Source organism: Cupressus sempervirens, chromosome 8 (assembly GCF_028749045.1).
Source record: "Cupressus sempervirens isolate cs-2001-9-10 chromosome 8, ASM2874904v1, whole genome shotgun sequence".
Classification (NCBI taxonomy): Eukaryota; Viridiplantae; Streptophyta; class Pinopsida; order Cupressales; family Cupressaceae; genus Cupressus; species Cupressus sempervirens.
The window spans coordinates 406988558-407013820 of NC_143125.1; the positions used below are offsets into that span (position 1 = coordinate 406988558).

Sequence of the window (25263 nt, forward strand, 5' to 3'; positions counted from 1 at the left end):
ACTGACCTAATCACCTCCACCCTTGCGAAGTATGGTAGATATATCTAGGGCCTTGATTTCCTCTATGGGAGGACAAAGATGATTCTTGAATCTTAACTAATTGTACATTATAGCTTGGAGCTAAGGATTTGCTACAGACAAAGAACAGCTAGAGGAACATGTAACTACCTAACTTGTTAGGCTTAACCTATGTTACCGGGTTCGCACCATGGACCCTTTAACCGACTCTAGGTGCAAACCTAGTCCGGGTTTGTGAAATTGTAGGTGCAGGGTCTGCATAGGGTTCATGCAGGTGTAAATCATCATGAACTCAAATGGAACCACAAGTCTAAGTGCGGACCTTGTGAGGACCTTGCGCAGACCCAGCCCAAACCCGGAGCCAAAAAAAAAGTGCATTTGGCCAAAACCAAATAAAGTTGCATTTTTCCCTGCTAGCCCTAAAAGTGACCCTAACAAGGAGGCTACAAACACATTTCATTTCACATTTGTTCTCTCATTTGGCTCTCTCTATCTTGCAAGTTTGAAGTGTGTTGATTGTATTTGAAGGAGATCGACTGTGGAGTTGCAAATACCTTCTATAGTGCAGATTTAAGTGTTTAAGCTTTAAGGTGTGCATTTCATCCATATTCTTTAGTTTTTTATAGATTGTTTCAAGTTTTTGAAAGAAAAAAAAAATTCTCAAGTTTTAGTAGAAGTTTTGAAGTTTTTTTTGTCTATTTTTGTTATAGATTACAACAATGAGTAGTCAAAGCTCAATGGGTGGGGTCTCAAAAATTTAAAATTGATAAAGGGTCTCCTCTATGGAAATACACCAAGAATTTCTCAACGTCTTGGAGGTGGGGGGTTTGTATGGAAATTTAACTTTTGCAACTCAAAATATAGAAGCTCCTACTACCGAATAAAACTTCATTTTATGGGTCCTGGGAGTAAAGGGATTAATATGTGTGAGTGACCAATGGGAGGGATAAGAAGGGGCTTCCACCTAGACAAAAAGAGGCATTCATTAAAGAACAAGAAGATGGAGATAAATAAGTTGCAAAAGGAAAAAACAAAGTGGTTATAGTTCCGGTAAAAAAAAACCACCACCACCCACTCAACCAGCCTCTAGACATCCCTTCTTGCCTGTACCTTCTAGGAAGGAGGATGAAGATGTAGATGAACTACAAGTCAGCACCCACAAGAGAGGCCCACTAGATCAAGCATTTCAAAATGAGGCAAGAGAAGTTGTAGATGAAAAAATTGAATGTTGCCTCTATGCAAATGGTCTTCCATTCAACCTATTGAGATCACCCTAATGGAGAGAGATGGTGACAACAATAAATAAATGCACCTTTTGGTTACCAAGTCTTGGATTTGAAAAAGTGTGCATCACCTTATTGCATAAAGAGAGGAAAATTGTAGCAACCCAATTAAAAGAAAATAGAGATTCTTGGGTCCAAACAGAAGTATCTATTGTCTTCAATGGATGGAAAGATTGCAAAAATTGTCCCTTGATCAATGTTATTGTTGTGTCCCTCGAGGGGGAAATGTTTTCGAAGGTGTCTGTGAGGGGGAACTAAAAGATACAGAGTTTATTTCCCGGACTCTCATTGTTTCTATAGAAGCAATGAGTAGTGATAATGTTGTCCAAGTAATTACAAATAATGCAAAAGTTTGTAGGACAACAGGTGCTTTGGTAGAGGCTAGATATGATCACATCTTTTAGTCGCCGTGCATTGTACGCTCTCTTAATTTGGTAATGCAAGCAATTGGCACCGGAGTAGACTACGTGAAGCAAATTTATGAGGGTGAGGAGATTCAGATGTTTGTGACAAATCGCCATATGTCACAAGAAATTTTAAAAACTTTATCCTAATTGGAACTATTGAAAGCAATGATATTAGATGACGATGGGTGGGGTCTTATGGATTATGTATAGGAATTCACTAGACCCATCATGTCCATGCTTCACATTGCTAACACTGATGAACTATGCCTCAAGGATGTCTATGATGTCATGGACACCATGTCGGAGAAGATAAAATGGGTAAGTTATAAATTTTATTTATAATACATTCCTCTATTATTTTTTATTAACTTATATGAACATCATCTAATATCCCAAGTGATACAAAGAAGAGAGAATGATCTTGAGGACAACTTTAATAAAAAGGTGGAAGCAATTATTCTCCATCGTTGGAACAAAATAACCATACCTCTTCACCTATGCTCTCTCTCCTAGATACTATAGTGCAGAGGTACTTGCTATCTGGTAGAGTACCACCATATAAAGATGTTGAGGTTGCTAGTGGGTACAAGAGGGAACTTAGCAGGATGTTTAGTGGTCCAGATTTGGGGACAACTGTTAGGAAAGAATTCGGATTATTCATCCCAAGAAAAGATCTTCTCCTTCCTATAATAAATGACCAAAGCACAATGGATGCAATTACATGGTGGTCCCTTCATGGTCAGGATTTTATGTGCCTCTGACCTCTTGCCATTAAGATCCTCTCAGAAGTAGAATTTTTTTTAAAATTCTTTTTTGGTCACTTGCATTGTAGAATTCAACACTTAACATTCTTAAATTTATCTTGCATTTGTTATTTTTTATTTTGCTTGTTTTCTCTCTAGGTTGCTAGCTCTTTTGCCACTAAACAAAATCAGAGTACTTACTCTATCCACCAAGTTCTCGTACCCGAACCCATCCCCCAACACGAATGGTAACCTAGGTTTATTCCCATGACAAGAAATATTGATTTCGAATGTTGGACAATCTTTAAAATATTCATTGTGCATTCACCACTAATGCTAGAGCTACTTCTTTGTGAGGGAATACATAGTCTCACTCTTTCTATCCTATGGGGAATATAGATTGTATATTTGTAATTGATGTAGCCCTTGGGGGGTCATGTTGGATCATTTCGTCACTTGGAACACGATGGTTTTCATATTTTCTCTCTTTTGAAGAGGATTTGTTTTTGTTGGTCTTTCTCCGAAACTCTAATTGTTAGAGATCTTTTGTACATGAATACCTAACAAGGTCTTGTTGTTAGGACTCATCTTTGCGTTATTGTATTGGTTCATTCCTCCCTAAGTTGCACTTAAAAGTGGTTTTTGATTGATATAAATACGGTATATTCTCTAACCAGTTTTGATTCAGGTTCTATTCACACATAGTTGAGTTTACATAGGTCATTTACATTGTGTCTCTTAGACAACATTACTGCTCTTACATCATGGGCCCTCCCAAAACTTGAAATTTTTTTACAAAAACTATGTAATTTGCATCATTTGAAGTTAAACTAGACAAATTTCTTCAGCTTCACTATTGGACATTTGAAGAACAAAGATTTGGTAAATAATGATGGCATATTGGTGTCAGAGACACAAATTGTGTTAAAATTTATAAATATGGTCCTAAGTGCTGCAACCAAACTCCACTAGGGACTTCACCCTCAAATCCCCACCAACCACTATCCCCTTTTTCCCAAATCAAGGTCCTTAATTCTCCCATCACCCTATCCTCACATTCCAAAACCTTGTGGAACTATACATATTTGCATTATTTCATGTAGAGTTTGTCTTGTTTATCGTCATAAATACTAATCGTGTTTGATGCTTTTCACAATGTTGTTTTACTTACTTTATTGCATGCCTTATTTTAAATTTTTCATACACATTATCTCCTTTTGATTCGTTTTACTATATAGTAAAAAGGCCCTCTAACTTTTCCTATTTAGATTTATAAATACCAAAACATATCACCATTGTAATATAATATAATGTACTTATGGAAATTTATCAGACCACAAAATCAGAGGTGGTTTTTTGAAAGGTTAAATACAAGGTTATATTACTATTGCTGATGACCACCTACATGTTGATAGAAGTAATCAATAGATTGTAGGTTAATATCAGCATTTACTATCATTGTTTAGGTGGCTCAATCACCTAAAACAATAGTTAGGCCTCTTATTATCCAGCTAAAAGGAGAAATAAAAATATGTTGTTGAAATGTACAGAATCAATTCTCTCCAGGCTGCTAGAAATCTGTTATTACTGATAAACATTCAGAGATAAAACAGTAAACCATAAAGATAATATTTGTGGTCCTATCATGGGGTACTTATAGAAACATTTACAGATCAATTTCCCTGTATATAATGTCTGACTTTGATTTTGCTTTTGTGGTAGTGAAATTTAAAGTTTAGAATCTGCTTTGTGCCTCAATCTGGCTTTTTTTTTTTCCTTTAATTCAAGTTCAAAATAGTGTATATACTTATATATGGCATCATTCTCCTCACATATCAGATGATAGTCCAAATATTTTCAGATGCTGGCTTCTATTCCCATTGTTTGAATTTGAAGATTCAGGTAGCACCTTTGGTTATGATATGTCCAAACTTTATCTCCTAAAGCGGTAACAACGTCACCCAATCCAAATTAAACATATAAGGGAGTAAAGATCCTTTCTTTTTTCACATAGGGAACTACTTCAAACTCATTAGTTAAATATGCTTAAGGTTTTCTGTCATTGCATAGCAGCTACCTCTAAAGTTTTTGAAGTTACGAAATTATAAGCTTAATAAACTCCTCAAATTGATTTAGTAAAGAGGAATCAATACAAGTCTATCTAAGGTAAATTTGGTTGAACTGAAATGGAGGATAGGTGGATGATGAGCTCTATTAGGGCTTTCTTGCTACCTTGATCTTGTTGGATTTCCCACTGTTTTCTTAGAATCCATCTATTTATTAGGTTTTCCCCTGTGGGCCTGTTGTGAGGTTTTCACTCCATCACCCCATTGCAAATGGGGACCCCCTCTTTTTTCTCGTAGGTGTTAGGTCGGTTAGGTTTTAGTGGTAGGTTTGGCAATTTAGAGCTTTAAAACTGAGGGGTAACGCAAAGACCAAATTTCCAAGTTGTGATTCTGAAGTGGGAACGTTAAAATTGAAGTCTGTCAAGATCATGTTATAATGGGTTGAACGTAAAATCCTGTGTGTATTTAAATTTTGGCTGGTCAACTAGTCCAAAATTCAATATTAAGGCATATTTCATGCATAAGGGCCTTAAAATCCTTGTAAAATTTGATTTTCCACACTTAATGAATGAAATCCTAAAGAAAATCAGTTTTTATTTATTAAAATACACAAAATCTGGACTACACATGAATTTCCCTTCATATTTTGGCATTTTCAAGAAAAATTCGAAGTGTTGGAAGTCAAAATCCAAGCATACCATGAATTTCCACCACTTTGAAGGATCTTGGCTTGAAAATTTTCTAAGTTTTTGAAAAATCCAGACAAGTGATTTTCCACTAAGTGTGAACTTGAAAATTTCTTGAAATTGCCCAAGCTAGGGTCATATTTCCCTTGAAGGAAGTTCGGAACTCAAAATTTTTCTAAGTCTGGGAAAAATCCAGACATGGGTTGTTTTTCCCCCAAAACCAAGAGCTAAACATGGAATTTTTTCTAAGTTTGGAAATTGTCCAGACTAGGTCATTTTTCCCTAGGTGGCAAGTATGGATTTCAAAAACTTTCTAAGTGTCAAGTTTGTTCTAACTAGGGTGATTTTTCCCTCATGGAGAGTTTGGATGGGTGGAAATATTTCTAAGTGTTGGAAATGTCCAGACTAAGGTGGATTTTACCTCCAAGTACAAAATGTGGAAATTTTTTCGAAGTGTTGAGAGTGTCCATACAAGGGTGGATTTTCCCCCTTGTGATAGCAAAACAAGATCAGATTTTACTAAGTACAAAATGAATCCTATCCAAATCCTAATTGATTTTCCAACTTTGCAAGGATGGAGGTAGAGTGTGGATGTGACCTTCGGGTCCATGGGTGATGTGTTGGAGAGGGAAATGTGGACTTAACCTTTTTTGGGAGATGAAATCCATACCTGGGTCGTTTTTCCCTTTTAGGGCCCTTTTTACCATTAAATAAAGTAAATAAAGGGAAATTGATAAGGTAAAGTAATAAGCCTCTAGAAGGGTATCAAAATTTTATCCCACATTGCTTGTCGGGAGGCAAATCAACAAGCTGAACCCATTTAAAAGGGCCATGAACTGAGAGAAGAAATCATAAAGATTTATAAACGCAAAGGCTAAGTGGCTGAAAATACGGAGCAGGCGACCAAGGTGAAGCACAATCTAACATTGGTGATAGGAGTCTAGATGAAGAAGGAAGGTGGCTGCCATTGGAAGAGGCCTGACATTGCTAAAGTCTGAGAGTTATGGAATGTATTTTCTGAGACATTGAAGGCCATTGGAAGGCCAAGGACAGAGATTTTACAGTCCAGATCTGCAGACTTCTGGGTTTGGTAAAAAAAAATTATAAACCCATGAATATTTTTTCAGGTGTCCGGATTGCCAAGCACACATTCTAGACAAATTCTCCATCCTTAGGCATCTATTTGGAAACCTTTTGAGGGTCAAATCAGGGGTAAACAGACCCAGATTTGAAATTACATGAACAGGGGCGATTTTGTCAAAAAAATCACCAAAAATCACCTTTTTTTCCAACATGTCCAAACTTATTTGCTGTGTCTTCCCCTGCCCATTGCTCATCATTTCAAACCATTTTCGGACAGTGAAAGTCTGTGGTAAGGCTGCCATGACAGGGTCTGTAAATCTAGTTTTCTTTCAAAAATTCTGGGATTTTTTTTTGTTTGCAATCTGATCCTAACCTTGTTGCAGGCTTTAGGTAACATCTTAAGGCACATTCTAAGCCATCTGCAAGTCTGAAAACGAAAGCTACAGAACAAATATGAGGCATCCATGTACAGGGGCAATTCTGAAGAAAAATCCCCATAAGTGACCAACTTGAAAGATCATCTTAAGGGTCATTACTAAGTGTTAGGGGGCTTGTTCTTCTCCAAGGATCACTAACTTTTAAGACAAATTGCCACAGTGGATGTATGTTGCAGGCATGTCTTCAGACTTACCATGCCCAGTCCTCAGAAGAATTTCAGAATAATGATGATGAATATGTTGTTATGCTTGATATCCAACTTGATTCTTACTCCATAGTGAAACTTTGAGTCACGATCTAAGATAAATTAGGACTCGTATGTGGACATTTTCAGACTTTCAATGGATTGTCTCCAAAAAATCAGAACTTTGCTTAGGTCTGATTCTATTATTCTAAGTGATGGACTATTGTTCTAACTCATGGATAAGCACAAACTCAGGTTCCCAACCTTAATTACAATTATTGTGCATGGATTTTGAGCATGGTTTGGATCAGTTGCACATCATTTTCAGGCTTGTCCTCAGCAAATTTTCAGTTAGTTTTGATCATGTACTTTGTTTTAGCACTTGATGATTTTGTTCGTTGTTCACCAATGGGTTCCTAAACATGGACTTTACTTGGTTTGGAATGCTGGGATCATCATAAGAGGAATTAAAATTAAATTGCAGACTTGTCTTCAAAAGTTTTAAGCATTCCAAGTAACTAGTTCATTGTCATGATTGGATCGTTATTTGCTTCCAAGGTCTTGTTTGATCTTAGAATGATTTGGAGTTTATTTAATAAGTTAGTAGGACTGATTTGAGGATGTTATCATGACTGATTTGAAAATCAGAATTCGTAAGTTTGTCTAAGTATTACGGATCTTTGTTCTTTTGATATTCTTGCTTGCATTTTGATTGTTGCTTCCCTCGGATTAGTTCATTAAAACTAAGTGTGAAATTAAATATTAATCCATGGATACATTCAAGCAGTTTCATGATATTGACTGAATATTTTCAAAAGTCTTTATTCCTCACTAACTTTGAGCTTTGTAGCAGGAATCATGTTTGGACCAAGAGCAGGGATAGTCACAAAGAAGTGAACAAAAGAGGTTGGAAGACAAGTTCAAACTCGTGGCCCAGGATAGCAATGGAAGAAGACTAGCCTCAAGGCAATTAAGTTCAAAGGACCACGCTTCAAGATGATGCACTCCAAAACTAGAACAAAGGAAAGAAGCTTCAAGGATCAAGCTGAAGGAAGTATCCAAAGATCAAATCATCAATAAGCAAGGACATAAGGAAAAATCTGAGGTTGAGAGCAAGAAGGAAATCAAGGACAAGACTCTCATTAGGGGAGTGATCTTGATGATGATTGAGCCACACAAAGAAATGGACTTAATACGCCAAGGAAGATGTTAATGTGTTCACGGAATTGCTCCAAGGATCAAATCCGAAGATGAAGAAGACAGCAGAATTCCAAACAATGAAGGTGAAAATACCAAGACTTCAAGCACAGTGAAGTCCATCCATTCAAGGGAAAGAAGTCCAAAAACGATGAAGAATCCCTACGGTAAGTTGTGGAATTAAAGACAAAGATTGCATTGAGAATTTAAGAGTTCATGGAGTTATAAAATGGAGGCCCTCCTAGTAGTGACATGGAGGAGCTTAGTGAAATTTTGCTTAAGTTTCTTGATTTTGCTAGAAAGGAGAAGAGCAAGGAAGTCTACATCTTGAGTGATGACTTGTACAATGACTTGGCGGCTTATATGTTTCTTATTGGTGCCCAAGCCTTTGAATTTTTTCATTGGCTCATTTTGTGGTGCTTCTTTTGTATTGCCTACTTTGGGTTGCCCTAAACAGAGTTTATGATAGATTAATCTAGGCCCACGATTTTAAATCAATCTTGGTCATTCATTGTAATTGGGGCTCCTTTATAAACCCCACTCCTCTCATTTGTAAATCACTTGGTGGAGAATTGTTGCTAACATAATCCAAAATTTGCTCTACTTTCATTGTTGTGTCTTGCACGGTGAATTGTTGTGATCAAGTTTACATTATTGCATGGTGATCTATATTTCCTCACTTAACTTAGGAATGCTGTTTAGAAGTAGTTTAGTTGGAAGAATAAATTTTGGATGTTTACTTGTTTGACTCAAATATAGACTAGGCCACTGGCCTCTTGCCAATGGTAGGAGTGCCTTGTGTGGTGAGCTAGTGAAAGTACTTAACTTCAATTGATATCCAATCTTTAGTTTGCATCCATTTATTGGATTAAAGAAGGTAGATATTGATTTGAAAACCATTTGAGTATATCCTTAGAAGCTTGCACTAGGTGGGTGGGTCGCTGACTAAGCTACATCTAGTAGAGTCCAAGTATCCACGTTTCCTTGCATTCATAGTAGTAGGAAAAGTAATAGAGGTTAGAAGTGGAAAAGTCAAAACATATTTTCGTTGCACATTGTGAAGCTAAATCTTTAGAAGTGCAAGCAGTTGATGTCCATTGAATGAATAGCATAAGTCCCCTAAGTGATTACCAGCAAATCACATTATTTCACTGAGCGGGTATCCACCTTTGAAGGGAACCTTGAAGTCATTTCATGATCTTACTTTGCAAGCTTAGCATGAGAAATAACCTTATATCAGGAGAGGATCGAATATTTGGTGTTTCACTCCAAAACATTAAGTGTTTGATTCTATATGTTGTAGTGGTATAAAACTCACATCAACAAGGCCAAGGTTGGGGAAATCTTCCCCCCCTCTCTACAGATCAAGTTGATCTTTTTGGGAGGAGGAAATTGATCAATCATGAAAATAGAAGGAAAAAGGAAGAGTGACTAAATGGTAGTCCAACCATGGATTGATCTACAATTATCATACCTCAATGTTTTGGAACTCCAAAAAAATGACTTGACCTTACATAATAGGAATCTAATTTGCAAATTCTTTGTTGCTAAAATTCCCCTTGAAGATCTATATTCCTATACAAGAAGAAACTAGAAGACAAGATAAAATAAGATTCATTCATGTGATCAAATGTATTTCATTGCAGCTTTTGCTAATGATTGCAAATCATTATTGACCCTTTATGGGAGGTCCTTATTTGTTTTGAAATGCAACCCTTTTCTATAAAGCATCAGCATATTGGTTTCCAACCTTTTGAGAGAACCCCATCTATAATAGCAATAGTCTGAATACATTTGTATGCTTGCCCCAAAGAATTTTGGTCCAACTATGTTGGAATGTAATAACACAATATTTAACGGTTTAGGAGAAAAAAGAAAATCAATTATGTGAGGAAGTGAATATTGCTTGTTCGAAAAGTCTTTCCATTCAACATCCTCTGAGAACAAGGAAACCAACATAGAAGTGTTAATGTCCTTAAATAAATAGCCCAACATAAGGAAAGTTGACATTAAACCCACTAAAGCTTCTATAAAAATGCAATCATATTCATGAAGCCCATCTCATGAGGCTAGTAAAGCTAAAATTTTGATGACAATGTAAAAGAGAATCCTATGATCTCAAGGGCAAGAGCTATACTCTAACCATAAAGGAGATGTTTGATCTTTTGACATCCTATTCACACATATAAATTTGCACAACACAGCTAAATAGGTCTACTTTTGGGGCTCAAGCCTAGTAGTAGGCTTTGCCTTAGGAACCGCTTACAAGGAGATTCTTGAATATTTATCATTGATTTTGAAAAATGAAACATAGTCGACTGCACCTTCAAATTCTAATTTCAAAAGCAAGATACTTTCTTGGCAAATACAAGGAGTATTGCTTCATTTACTCAAGGCTATGAAGGAAAAAAGAAGATTAGCCAACTAACCAAGTTTCCATTCCTTTTCTAGCCACTATCATTTATGCTAAGTCTAAGTAGATGGAGTAAGGCCATCTTTTGTGATTTTTTTGTCTTTGAAAAGTTGGAGATTTCTACTTCAAATTGATTTTTCTTATGTAAAATGCATGCATGCAAATTACATAATGGAAATGATAATAATGAGTGCTTATAGAAAAAACATATATTCATCTACAAATCCCTACTTGAAAAGGAAATGCAAATTATTTAAGAAAGCTATCCTTGTTTATAATATGTATGGACAACTCTTGCAAAATAGGAGCTTTTCATATTAAAAAATTCTATTTTGTTTTCAACTTGAATGGTTTCCTAATCCTACGCTTGTGGCTTTTCACCTATCCTTTCTTGCTCATTGTTTCCATGTAGAGTTTTAGGTGGTATTTTTCCCTTTACCCATTTGGTTTATTCAAATTAACTTTTTTCCTATTTATACTCTAGCTCACGCCTTTCCATGTTGTCTCTAATTTCGCCTTTTAGTTCATGTTGATTGGCGCCCTCTTGGAGCCCTTTTATAACCAGTGGGACTTTCTATTTTCCCTTCCTCCATGGTCCTCTTTGCTTTCTCACCCAATGGTATTTTTGCTTTGGCTCTGGTTTATGTGCATCGCCTGCTTTAGGATTTTTTTACCGCTTCAAACATTTGATGTATTGATTTTGCATCAGTTCATTTGCATAGCATTTGCAGCCATCCTACTCTTTCTGGCACATTTATCTTTGCCAGTTTCTTCAACCTTCCTTTCTGACATTTCACATGATAATAGATCTCCCTTGGTGATTTCCATGCCTCAACTAGCCTATCCTCTACAACATTTGAATTTCAGTGTCACTCCTCTAGCTTCTCCTACTTCTTGTTTTAACGAACTACGTTTTTCAAACAGGAATAACACCCCTACCTCCAAAGTTTATTGGACCAGCCTTCCTCCAATTATGTCTCAGCTGCAAATTCAAACAGCAAATTTGCAAAAGTTCTGGAGGCTTCTTCTAACATTCAAACCATTCTGCAGAAAATCAATTTTAATCATGGTTCCATGGGGATGTAGAGGCAAGGATAAAATGTTTGTCTTGCACCACCAACAAGCAAGATTGTCTCAGGGAAATCGGGAAGTTCATTTGGCCTGGGCAGCAATTTAATTTAATTTTTTAAAGAACATTCTCTTTTAGGAAACAGAATTTCTATACCATGCTAACAATTTTAATTTTTATTAAAGCTTTGAATAGAAAGGCAATGTGATGGATTGTACAAATTGTTGGCCTAAGAAGAAGTAAAGAATATTTAAACAGTTTTGGAGGCAAAAAGACTACCAAAACATTTTTTTAGGAAACTGGTACATGATAGGCTTCGTATAGAGTGGAGGAAGTGAGGATGGGGTGGTGGTGGATGTTACCAAGTTTTCATAAATGTTTGTGAGTTTCAGCTGAATGTTGTTCAGAATTTCTAAAAACATAGAAGAAAATAAATAAACAGATTTAAGAATGACAATATTCCAATCTAAAACTTTGCTGCCTCCATCCTTAGCACCAATCAGATTCCCTAGCTTCAATTTTAGTTCTTTGAAGAATCAAGATTTGGTGTCAACAAAAATATAGTGATGAAGTTATGAAAAGGGGCTCATGGTGGTCTCAAAGACCTTAATTTGGGCTTGGTTACAGAGGCTCCATACTCCGCCCTATTTTGAAACATGATATATGCTAATGGCATTGCTCCCGACCCCCACAGGGGATGCTTTCCAGAAATCCCCATTGCAAGCTCTACCCTAAAACATGCAGAGAATTGCCCCTTGTCCTGTATTAAAAAGAAAAGAAAAAATGGTTTTTATTTGTGCTATATGTCAATATGCATTGGGTCCATGGTCCCCCTATCTCCCCTTCTAAAACTCTCTAAAACAATGATTCCAAATATTGAATTTCTATCCTGAGTTCAAACAAGAAAGAGCTGTTTTCCAAACCTAAGCATTCATGACTTGCTAAATTAAAAAAAAATCATCTCTTTCAAATTTAGCATGAGGGAAATAAAAAATGAAATCTACTTGAAGATCGTTCAAATATCCTAATGCTATCAACACAAATGTGGGTGAGTTAAAGGATGTTTAATGAGGTCTTTGCATTGTTATAACTCATAGAAGTTCTCATAACTTTAGATTTGACTGTGGTTAAATAAAATATCATCTGCATGTCACATTTCACCACTTTTCCTAGGTCTTGGATCCCTTGAACACAGCTATATTTTAAAAAAATGGAAGTTAAAAACAAAATCAAACATGGTATCAAACCTTTACCTCACATATTTTCGTAGCAAGAGTTACGTTTTCAATTGCACCTTTAGCAGAGAGCACACATACTACCCCAGGTCCATGTTGCAAAAAAGACAATATTTTCTCAGACACATCCTGCATGCCAAATATCATGTCATAACAATATTATCGTATCATTCTCCAAGATAACAATACCTAGAAACTTCTTAATGATGATCTGGCAAGCATTTCCCAAGGAAAATTAATAATCAATGTCATTTTAGAAATAAACTTTGCTAAAGAACACCCATTTTAGCAGAACAACATAAAATAGAGCCTATGTATATTACACCATACACATTGACGATATAAAATAAAGACATGAGGGGGAAATTTTATTTTATTTTTGAAGAATTTACAGTTTGATTGAATATTCAGTTTCCGAAATTCTAAAACTGAAAATAAATATTTAAGTTGTGACAGTTTATCAGAACCTAAAAACCAAAGCTATATTATATACAAACAATAGCATAATATAATCAATAAGTCAAGATGTAAAGTTTTGTTTCAGATCATTAATGTTGACATTGTGGCTGGTCTCTAAATAAAACTTTTTAAGGAAACATGAAATAAAATTAAGAGTAAGAGATTAAAAGGCAATGATTTCAATTAATTCCAAGAGAAGTACATCATGATCACACCTAGAGCCCAAGCATTTCTTCCTTTTTGAGTTAGTAAATATACATAAACAAAATATTTAATTACAATATTTGATCTTATCATTAATACTATTTTGTACTAAATTTAGTAAGATATAAATTAACTGCCAAGTAATGGATTAAAAAAAATGAAACACAAAAGGTTGCATGGAAGTCAAACCCAAAAGACAATTATAAACTAAATTTTGACAGAGCATCAAAGATTCAAGAGGCATTCCTAGATTGGCTGGTATGGGTGACACCAAGAACATCTCTTTTGTGAAGGTGGGGTGTGCACATATTTGGGTACCTAAAAGAATTATATGGTGGAATATGAAGCACCAATTCTTGGTTTACCCTTTGTTAAATGAGTGATTATAAAGATGTTAAAATGATGACTCATGGCCTTCATATAGGAACATGTGCAAACTAGAAATTAAAAAAGCTTCCTGGAGGGCACTAGGGAGCTTTGAAGATCAGTAAGACCTTTGATATAAACTTATCAGCTTGCACTATTTTAGAGAAGTCAATGGGGCAGCTGATCTTTTGCCATATTATGATAATGACCAATTCACTCAACCAAATCAAGTCAGCGCCTTACTAAATTCACCTTGTGGCTTGTGTAAGCTAATAATATTATGTGTGATCATAGCACTGGTCATATCATGGCAGTTGATAAAATTTAATGATAATGACTTTGAATTAACTTCCCATGCAATGGTATTTTCTCCCATTTTGGTGAGCCATATGAGTGCTTAATCTTGTGTGCTTTCTTGTGTTTCGTTGTTTTGCTGATTCAGTGCAGTGTGGGGTTCCCTGGTTCAGTGGCTTGTTCATTTTTGTTATTGAAATTCATAATATATAGTGTCGGCAACCTGAGTCTTCCGGAGGGGATTCATTTTGTAGGGGATTTATCTCAAAGCAAAAAAAAATTGCAACTTCAGGAATTGATAGCCATAGGATTTATCAGAGAACTGCATGGTGAGGATGGAATCAGCAAAGGTGGTCCTCCACAGTTGTAGGCCTGCGTCATTGTAAACTTTACTGTCAAAGTCTGAATGGCAATCCCCAATGAGCCACTGTGGGGCCAACTTATCTACCTGTTTCAGCCAGGAATAAATACGAATGAGTTTGTTTGTGAAAGAAATAAACTGTAATTTTATACCATGTCTTCAAGAAGTGAGCACGTACCATAAGGATTTGGGTCCAGTTGTTGAGAAATTGGAATCACCCACAATAATGGCAATCTAGAGGCTTCCAACTTTCCAGTGCAGTAAAAATGCCAAAGCTCATTCAATAGAAATAGTGTCATATCCCAGCCATTGTATAAGAGATATCAGGAAATTGTCTTATTAGTTAAGAGTCCACAATTTCTAATCATTAAACCCAAGGAATAATCGTCCTACATGATTAAGGAATCTTGTATAAGCTAAAGTGAGCCCAAAAATAAATAACTCAGAAGAAATTACTAGGGAAGTGACGACCAGAATGAAACAGCAATCTTAATTAAGAGTTTCATTTAAGAAAAAACTAAATTAAGCAAAGCAGCAGTGGTTAGTTAAGGAATAACAAATACAAGTGAAGGGACACCACTCACAAAAGACAACTGCAGAAAAACATGTCTTTCCATTTCAAGAAGAAAGATACAAATATATCAAAGGACAGGTTTCAGGAAGGCATAAGCAATCAACAAGAAAAGCAATCTATTTGAAACATGTTTCTGATAAAGAACACCAGAAACGTCTATAACTGTGTTATTATATAAATTGTGTGGTGAAACCCTAACTCGGGAACACTACATTCAACTTGACCTAAGTTCTCATCTTCAGATCCATATAATATATATATAGTCTCTCTATCTGCAGATTGATACTTATCATATCAAGGATTATTAGTATATCTTCATATTCCTCTTTCTCTGGAAATAAGGTTGCAACAGTCAATATTTCTTGATCAAGGACAATATCCCTCATATAGCAATATGCAACACCAACTTGAGAATCATATCAAAATATAACCCTTGCAGATTGGTCTTCATTAATATTAAGATAGCAGATATTTGCATTGATCCATTTCACCATTAAATAAGAATTATTGTTATTATACATAATTGCAAATCACCTTCATATGCAGTAATCAGACGTGATCTGAAGCGGTGATATATTAATCTTTGTGGTTTTCAAAACAGACTCATTTTATCCTATTGTGGGGTAAGAATTATATCCTTATCTATTTTATCTTTTTTTTTTGTTTGGATTTGTGTTTAGGGAAAAGTATAAGGCAACCCAGAAAGCGGGCATTACAAGTGGCATCAAAGCACCACTCCTACCAGCCTGAGGAAACAAAGAGGGGATTATAATCATACCATAAAGTTTGCATTTGAAAGAAAATTATGATCAGCAAATAAGAATTAAAAACTCTTTATGGCTGAATGTTTGAAGAGCCAAACCTGTTGTGCATCATATTTTGCTGAAGAATAGTTTCAGTCGGATCTGATTATTTAACATCAGTAGATATATAGATCATGTGTGTGTGTGTGTGTGTGCTGTTATTACTGATATCAAATATAGATATGATCTGATCTGAATAAAGATCTCCTTAATAATCTGTAGCAATGCCGAAATCAGGTCTCATACTTACTGTGATAAAATCTCATCAAACAAACCCACAATACTATGCAATCTCATCAATGATGATATCCAACACTGTTCAGATAAATTGCTATCACCGTATAGCAGTGTATGTTCAAGGTTGCGATCGGGCTTGCATAATATGTATTGCGCCCAAGTAAAGGATATTATTCATATGAAATGCCGCCCTGATTTTATCAAGCATTAACAGTAAACCAATCTAGTTATGGATAGTCATGTCCACATAGGGAGATGACCCTACGTGGCATGTGCCACAGAGTCATGTCTCTGCGTTGACATGACTCATGACATCTTATTTATATTGATTGAGTCGCTTGAGAAAACTCATCAATACAATACATATTTCTATCTCTTGCATCTATGATCAGATTGGTCATACTCCAGTTCATTACTATCAGCTATTTATAGCAGATCACTCAGGCAATATTGTGTGCAGATAATTCTGATCATTCCCATACTCAGATCACAACATAAGTATTGTGAAGAGCAATAATAATCTGCATATATATCACAGAGACAAAAGTCAGTTTTTCTACCATAAGATCTCATATTCCTTAATATATTTGTGGCCTGCAACACAGTTCCATGGAGTTGGCTTCTTCTTGGAGGTGTATTGGAATGCATAGATGAGATCTACAGGGTTTAGAAAGATAGATTTTAGCTGTAATAGAGGCATAGATAGAGCTGCAATTTGGTATTCTTTCTTTACCATACCTGTATTGCCCCTTTCATGCTCCATATCAAGGTGGAGATGTTGTAATGATGCTAGTATGTTGATTTGTTGACTGTTGGTGTCTGTCATACACTTTTCTTCTACAGCAAGGCTTGAAAATGGTCGGTCACTACACACTTTTTAAGGTATTTAGGTGAACAGGTGTATGTTATTATTATTGCATTGAACAAGTTATCTAGCATATTTATATATCTCACAATTTGTAAAACTTGAAAAAATAAAATTGCAAATCACCTCTAAATTGAAGATAACATAGAGCTTCCATTATTGACTGTTGTGTGCAAAAGATATTTCAAAAGAAAAGAAAAAAGGATATTGTTATTATACATAATTGCAAATCACCTTCATATGCAGAAAACAGACCTGATCTGAAGCAGTGATATATTAATCTTTGTGCTTTCCAAAACAGACAAATTTTATCTTATTCTGGGGTAAGAATTATATCACTTACCATATTTTATTTTATTTCATTTGGCTTTGTGAATTCAGGGCAAAGTATAAGGCATTCCAGAAAGGGGAAATTACAGATAGTACCTTCAAACTCCACTAAGAGATGCTCAAGGGTCCTAAGCTTCCTCCTTTCACCATATATCACATGAATATTTCCAATGGAACCAGGGATTTTCGTAAATGTCCCTGCATGAAACAAAGGGTTGGGGATAAGTGGCTAATCATGGTGTTGGTAGGTAGGGAGTAAGCACAGGGCTGTGGGCAGGATGGGAGATCTGCATAGGTTTTGTATAAATTGTATGAAAAATCTGGCTTAGAATCTGTCTACTTTTTTTGTATACAGGTCCACAATTGTTCGAAAACATGGCTGTCATTACTTCATTCAGTTTTTGAACTGACAAGTATATTGATATGCAATACTTTGTATATATAACTTATATTATATACTGAAAACATTAACAGGTGAGGGTCCCAATAAAAACCTCTCCACTTAAACATATAAATAAACTTTTATAATAGCTTATACCAATTATAACCAAGGCTTACAGAATTTTGGATGAGCAGTTGGAGACTAAATTGGGTGGGGTGAACATGTCGTGTTAAGGTATATCGGAAAATATAGAGATGGAAGAATATGGGTTCAATTCAGAAAAGGATTTCAGAACACAGTTGAGGCATCTGTCTCAACAGCAATAACAGAGCACTTGGATGAGACCAAACACCACAATGGAGTTAAAAAGGCTGAGGTCATTGCTAAAGAGGATCACTTCAAAAAATGAAGGCTGTGGAAGGCAGTGCAGATTGGTAAAAATCAAAATAACCTGAATGGGAACAAGAAATTCAACTTAAGTAGCTCATGGAATTCCATCATCCTTAAATATAGATCAGCTTGCAAAAAGAAAGAATTAGCTAATGTACCTGCAATGCCCCTTTTTTAGCCAGTGTCTGAGGATAAGGTATTAACTCATCATTATAACCCTCATGGGCTAATGTTATGGATACGGAGTCTTTCTTGGTTGAATCAGTGACCAATTCCTACTCCATCGGTTAGGGATGTTCAGGTTTGTGCTCCATTTGAGTCAGATTGGCAAACTTAATATTTATAGTAAGTGTTTATTTTGGGAAAGTCAAAGTTCTATCTTTAGCAGGGCACCTGCACAGTTTGGTTGCTGTATGGAGTTATGGTAACATTGACAGAGTTTCCAATTGGGGACTTACTATTTATAGTAAGTCAAATTATGATCAGCGCTATTTTTGGCAGGGGCACCCAACTCATGGTATGCACAGTGATTGACTCATTTGTCAGTTAGCATAGGTTGGTACACTTACTATTTATAGTAAGTCATCTATCCAACATTTCTATATTTGGCAGGGCACCTAGACCAGCCTCAGTGCAGTGATGACTCTTGGCACTCTTGTGTTGATCAAGGACTCGAGGATTTAGTAAGTGTGGTAAATCAGGGGTTGAGAGAGATGGTCCCTTACTATTTTTAGTTAGGCAGTTGAATACCCAATGGGAACAATGGTTGACCTCCAGGATAATGAGTATTCAAGAAGATATTAATTTTATAATGTCATCAATGATATTAATTGGTAGTGGTTAAAAAGTTATTAACTTTGTAAAGTGTTATTAAGTGAGTGCCATTATATTTAATGAAAAGTATGCCTTTACTATGGCATAGCCTGTAGTCAACACAAAAGCAATTATGAAGGTCTAATATAAAGTGCATTAAGGGTCCGTTTGGTTCGTCGAATTTAAAAAACCGGGATTTCTACAAACCTTGGTTTAGCCAAATCAATGTTTTGCAAATCTTCATTCCGATTTTTGGGATTTTACTTGAACCATTTGTTTCACTTGGAAGATGCGTGTGAAGACACATTTTTATGCGTAAGCTTGGAGTTGAAGGCAAATTTCAAAAAGTAGTCCATTCTATTGTTTTTACACTCCTTAAAAAACATAACCAGGTTTTGATTTTCAATTCCTACTTGTTAGTAGGAAGTTGGAAAACCTGGTTTTGAGCAAAATTGGAAGTCCGGTATGCTAATTCCATTTTGCCAATTGCAAAAATTTTCAAATCCAGATTTTGAAAAAGCCAATTCCTGTCATCTTCCAGGAACCAAACAGATCTAAATGAATGGGGGCCATAAGATTTAATGAAAGAGCTTTAATTGATTAAATAAAGATGGCATATAATGGAGGATTATTAATAAAGTCAATAATGGAACAAAAGAAACATAAATTTAAGTCATTACAATAACTTGTGAGGGAAGCTTCATGCTGAAAATATTATAAAAGAGCCAAGGAGAGGAATTGAACTATTATGCTATTGATTATTCGCTTTTGTTATTGAAAGCTCTTGGGAGTTGTGTGCATGAAGCCTAGGGTTTCTGTCATTTCCAGCATTAAAGGATGTTAATTCTTCAGTGTTTGTGCAATTTTGAGGCTGTGAAGGACCAGTTGAATTATTGATTATCAGTGGGCTTCATTCAGAGTTCCAAATTGTGCATATTGATTGAAGTTTTTGGAAGAGTTATTAATAATGCAAGGGTAAATCTGCAGGCAATTGTAGCTGCGATTAATTAACTAAAATTTATTGAATTCAGAGGTTACACTTGTGTAAATTGGAGAAGAAATCCAGAGAATACATGAGGGTTTGAAGGCCGAGTTTGAAAGTCAATTCTAGAATTATTATGGCTGCCATTTGTTTACACGCAGCTGTATTTGTTTGTTTCAAAATTCTTCTGCTGCTGATGCTCTCCCTTTCAAAGGGTTTCAAGGCATGTATTGCCTGTAAGTTCATGGATTATAACTTATAATTTTTCTGGGTATTGTTGATTTAGTAAATAGGGGATATTTTATCAACCGGGTTGTCGATGTTTTGTGAAAATACTGAGTATCTAAGTTGATATTAAGTATATTCCCTATGCAATGTCCAAATTTTTGAGTTGAAATTATTAGTGTAGTATGTTCTACTTAGCTGTTGTATTCTTCTATCAAATATTGCAAATGTATCAAAATAAAAAAATTCAAATCAGAGACAAGCAAAAAGTTGAAGAGAAAATATCCTATCAAAGGTGGGATCTTACAATGGTATTAGAGCTTTGCATGCAAAGTGCTTGACAAAATGTCAAACATCCATTAATTGAAGCAATCCAATATTTGTCAAAGTTTAAAACGCAAGGCGTTCTTACAGTCTAAGGCTTGACCACTACACTAAAAGATTGGTTTGGTGGTGAGGACAGCTACCCAGGGTGTTAAGTGTGGTATTACAGGGAACATCCCCCTTCCACCAGAGCATCCAAGGGAAGGGACTGCCCTCTAATTATGCAAACCACTAACATGTGGTCGCCGTGTATGGAACATGACAGCCCACCACCTCTGTGTGTCTCAACCTCAAGACCTTGAGTATGATACCACTACACCAAAAGACCGGCCCATTGGTGAGGGTGACTACCCAGGGTGTTAGGGGTGGCATTACGGGGCATATCTCCCTTCCACCAAAGCATCCAAGGGCAGGGACCACCCACTAATTATGCAAACCCTAGACACATGTCCGCCAAGTCACATGACATTACAGTGCCAATGCTTCATCCTAGTAATGGAGCATGTTGACATAAACTAAATTTTTCATCTCTGGAAGCATTATTTAAATTTCTATCAACTTATCTAATTTAAAAAGTATAAAGAAAAAGTCAAACTCTAGAATGTGACTTTTGAATCTACATGAGACTTGTTAGCCTTCGTCTATAATATTATCAAATAATTGTATTTGCTAATCTTGAAATTATACCAAAAGATGAAGCATGTCATATTGTTATTCTCCTCCTTCCTTTAATGCATCCACAATTATATGCATTCAAGTATTTTCTTTTTAAGTGGCCTAACCTACAATATACACAAGCTTTTTCTTGGAAGAGAAATTTGAAGAATGCAAAAGGCATCTAATAACCATAATAGACAAAGAGGAATTGGCTTCGCCACTAGGTTGATAGAGCCCACAATTTTTTCATTTAAACAAATACTTAGAAAAAGCCTAAACTCATTTGGACCGATTTATTCAATTATTCAATTCATCTAGAACAAATATAACCAAAAGTTGGTGAATATGGGATTCATCATGATGCTTTCAAATATGCCTCTCATTTATAATAGTGAGGTTCTTTTAAGCACTGCCTTTTGCATGATTAAGTATGGATTGAACCCAAAAAAACAGAAATTGTATTAGTTTAAACTAGAGTTCTGAGATTTGCACAAAATCAGCAAGTTGCGAGTCAGATCACCTCAGTGCATCCTAGGGACTCAAACTCACCCCAATCTCAAGGACTGCTTAGATTCACCGAGTTCACGCAAGTCCTGATGCGGGCAAAGATAAAAGTAAAAAGACATTAAAAAAATACTTTAAAAGTTTCTTTTTTCATTTATATTTCTTCTACAACCCTCAAAGCAATTGAATTTCATTTTCCTGGTAAAATAGAACTGAGAGTTGTGATGAAAAATAAGAGTGCATTGTAGTGAAACCAGCAAGGAAAGAAAGCGAAAATCCATCAGCAAATAACAATCGGCCAACTTCATACTCACATTTGGTGCATCAAGAGGTGTCTATGTTCAATTGAAAGGAGTTTTCATTTGATTTTAACTTTGATTTAATAGGTGAGCTGGATTTTTTTTTGGTTTTTTTCATGTTTCCAAAAATTGCATTAATTTTACATTTCAAGTCTTTTCCCATTTTATTTTACTAGATCAAAGAAAGAACAAACCATACATTATTATTTTTGATATAAAGTTACAAATATATATTATGTTTTGGAATAAACCCTACATTGTTTATGATTATTAGTTAAATAATTATAAATGACGATTCACAAAAGTTCATTTTTTTATATTGTGTGTTCTTGCCAATCCCTTGAGCTTTTCAAATTATTATTTTTATCTACTTCGAGAAACCTTGTTAGAAAGGACCAATAGAGTAAAATTGTTGATGTTGAAATTCGACAAAAAAAGAAGAAAGGTGAAGTGTACATTTTGTAAAACAACTTATTATTGAGGCATTAATAGATTGAAGTATCTACTTGCACATATACTCACTCATGGTGCTTTGGGATGTCATAAGGCACCTTTTGAGGTTATTTGCAAGGTATAGGTGTGATTAGGAACATTTGAGGTGCAAAAATAATTGAAAAAAGAGGCAAAGGGAGGATTCACCATGCATTGATGGTATTAAATACTTTCTTCCATGCCTTCATTCCATCCCAATGCTAGTGCTTATAGTACTGCTACTATTAGTACTTGTGCTAGTGCTATTGTGAGTCCTTGTATTCGTGTTAGTGTTGGTGTCAGTATCAATGGTAATTAGAGTGTTTGCCTTGGTCCTAGAATTCATAGTATCCAAATGAATGTCAAATTCAAATTTAAACTCTCCATTTTACAATACTTATATCATTTAATTTATTTGTGACATGTATTAGGTCTCCTTTTTGGCAAAATATAGCTAATGTCATTACTATTTGTGGGGTAGGGTTTAAAGCTTCCATCGTAGATAAGATAAGATAAATTTATTAATGTCCATCAAGAGACCACAAGGGTCTAAGGACTGAAAGACATACAAGACAGCAGCCAGCAGTGGGAGCACCAAACAATGTCTGCAGAAAGGACAAACAGAAAAGAAAAGGAACTAGAAAAATAGAACAAGGAATGACTAGGTACTCCTCATAGACAAGAAGTAGCCCAACACCGAAGGATATGTTCCAGGGCGAGGCATGCCCCATACCGTCTCAAGGATCTGTTAGGTGCATAGTGGTGCAGATGTTGTCAAGGAGGCCCTCTACAGGATCTCACAAACCTACTATTTCCAGAAGGCGAGTTGAGCGGCCGCTTCGTCCCACAGGCAAGAGACGCCAGAGTGAAAAAGGAGGTGATATGTTGGTCTGAAGTCAGCCTACACAAATACTGAAGCTGCAAAGTATAGTCACAAAACCACGTGGCCTCCTCTAGATGAAGTGCAAGACACTACTAATTGGTGTATCTGAAAAATGAAGAAATGGACATGCACTCTCTGAACAGTCAATAGAATCTCCCCCTAGAATAACTAGATTTGCTACTAATTTCATCACATTATGACCCTTGATTTGGTCAAAGGCCAATTTGAGACATATGTTTGTTGGTGAGGAATGGACTTCCTCGTCCAATGCTACAACTACTACACAAATTGATGTGGAAAATTGCATTTTGATGAGCTAGAATTTTGGGCACCTTGTCTAAAGATTTTCAAAGCAATAGTTCAATTTAACATTATGTTTTAACATATGACTAAGGGGATCGATGCATTGAACTTGATATAGTGACTAATATCTTCACTCTAAGATTTTATTGAATCATTGGTTTTGCTTCTTTGTTAGGTATCAACATATTCATTAAGTCAATTGATGTTTTAGGACATCCAAAAAGTGCCACATGCCTTTGTGAGGCTTTAGAGGTGAGGAGAATGTGGTTCAAGTTGTGACTGGTAATGCAGAAAATTATATTGTTGAATGTAGACTCTTGATGGAAATGCATCCAAAATCAATTTGGGCTCCATGTGCCGCCTATCGCCTTGACCTAATTTTGGAGGACCTTTACAAGCTTCCATAGATCAAAAGATGTATGGATATGGCCTAACTATTTGCAATTTGTATACAATCACACATGAGGTCCTTACCTTAATGACGTGATACACGGGGTTGAGGGAGTTGGCATGTCCTAGAATAACTAGATTTGCTACTAATTTCATCACATTACAATCCTTGACTCAGTCAAAGGCCAATCTGAGACGTGTTTGTTGGTGAAGAATGGACTTCCTCGTCCAATACTACAACTACTATATGGATTGATGTGGCAAATTGCATTTAGATGAGCTAGAATTTTGGGCACCTTGTGTAGAGATTTTAAAGGCAATATTTTAATTTAACATTATGCTTTAATTTTTATTCATATTTTTCTTTTATTTGCTAATTTTCGTACACGCTTATTTTAAGTTAATGTTTCACAATATTTGCACTCCACCAAGCTCTTGGTGGTTCTCCTACATGATTTGGATGAGAAGCTTGCAATGGGACAAATATATTAAGGCATGAATGGGGCTAAGTTGGCCATTAGATCCATCTATGAGGGAGCTTAAAGTAAGTATTATCCCATTCGGGAGATCATTTATAGGAGATGGCACCTCCAACTTCACAAGCCCCTCCATGCAACCTTTTATTTCCTCAACCAAGCATTCCAATGTTGCACTGATTTCAAGGCAGATGATGAGCTTTTTATTGGTCAATGATAGAGCTAAAGTCACCTAGTGATACCAGCTGTATAGTCCACAAGATAGAGGCCTTTACTAATGTAAAACAAGAGCTCTTTGCTTGTCAAATGTGCAGAGATAATCAAACGACATTGCAGCCAAGTCAAAATATATTGAAGGCATAATTTAAGTTTTAAAACATAATAAAAGTTTCCTCTTTTTATATTCTTATTAAATGTTCAAATTTGAAACTTAAAATTAGAAATGAGACTGATTTTTTTCTTTTTCTCATCTTAGACAGATGATGGCAAATGATTGATGCTCTTCAAAGGATTGCCATTCGCATATTGAGCCAACCATGCAATGCTTTGAAGTGTGAGCACAATTGGACTATTATTTAGCACATACACTCCAAGAGGTGCAATAAACTATCCACGGAAGGTTGATGGTCTAGTTTATGTTCATTACAACCTTCATCTTAGACACTCCACTCCGATTACACTAGGGTGGGTCAATTCAAAATATGAGCCAAATCACTAAGGTTATGGATCATCTATTTAGTGATGAGGACCTTGATTGGGTTATCCAAGAAGATAGAGAGAATGTGGTTGTAGCCATAGCAAAGGAGGATGGAATATGAGTAGACACAGGCACAACTAATGTTGATGGGA

At 35.8% G+C, this 25263-nt stretch overlaps 1 protein-coding gene across 1 annotated transcript in view; it reads right to left on the reverse strand.

Annotated features, from left to right (window-relative positions):
* LOC149542999 (AT-hook motif nuclear-localized protein 11-like) overlaps positions 1–25263 on the reverse strand; it is a 58939-nt gene that overhangs the window by 24698 nt on the left and 8978 nt on the right. The window contains exon 3 of the mRNA XM_089797925.1: positions 12841–12951. Within this exon, the coding sequence (XP_089654051.1) occupies positions 12841–12951 (111 nt within the window). The remainder of the gene's footprint in view (positions 1–12840; positions 12952–25263) is intronic.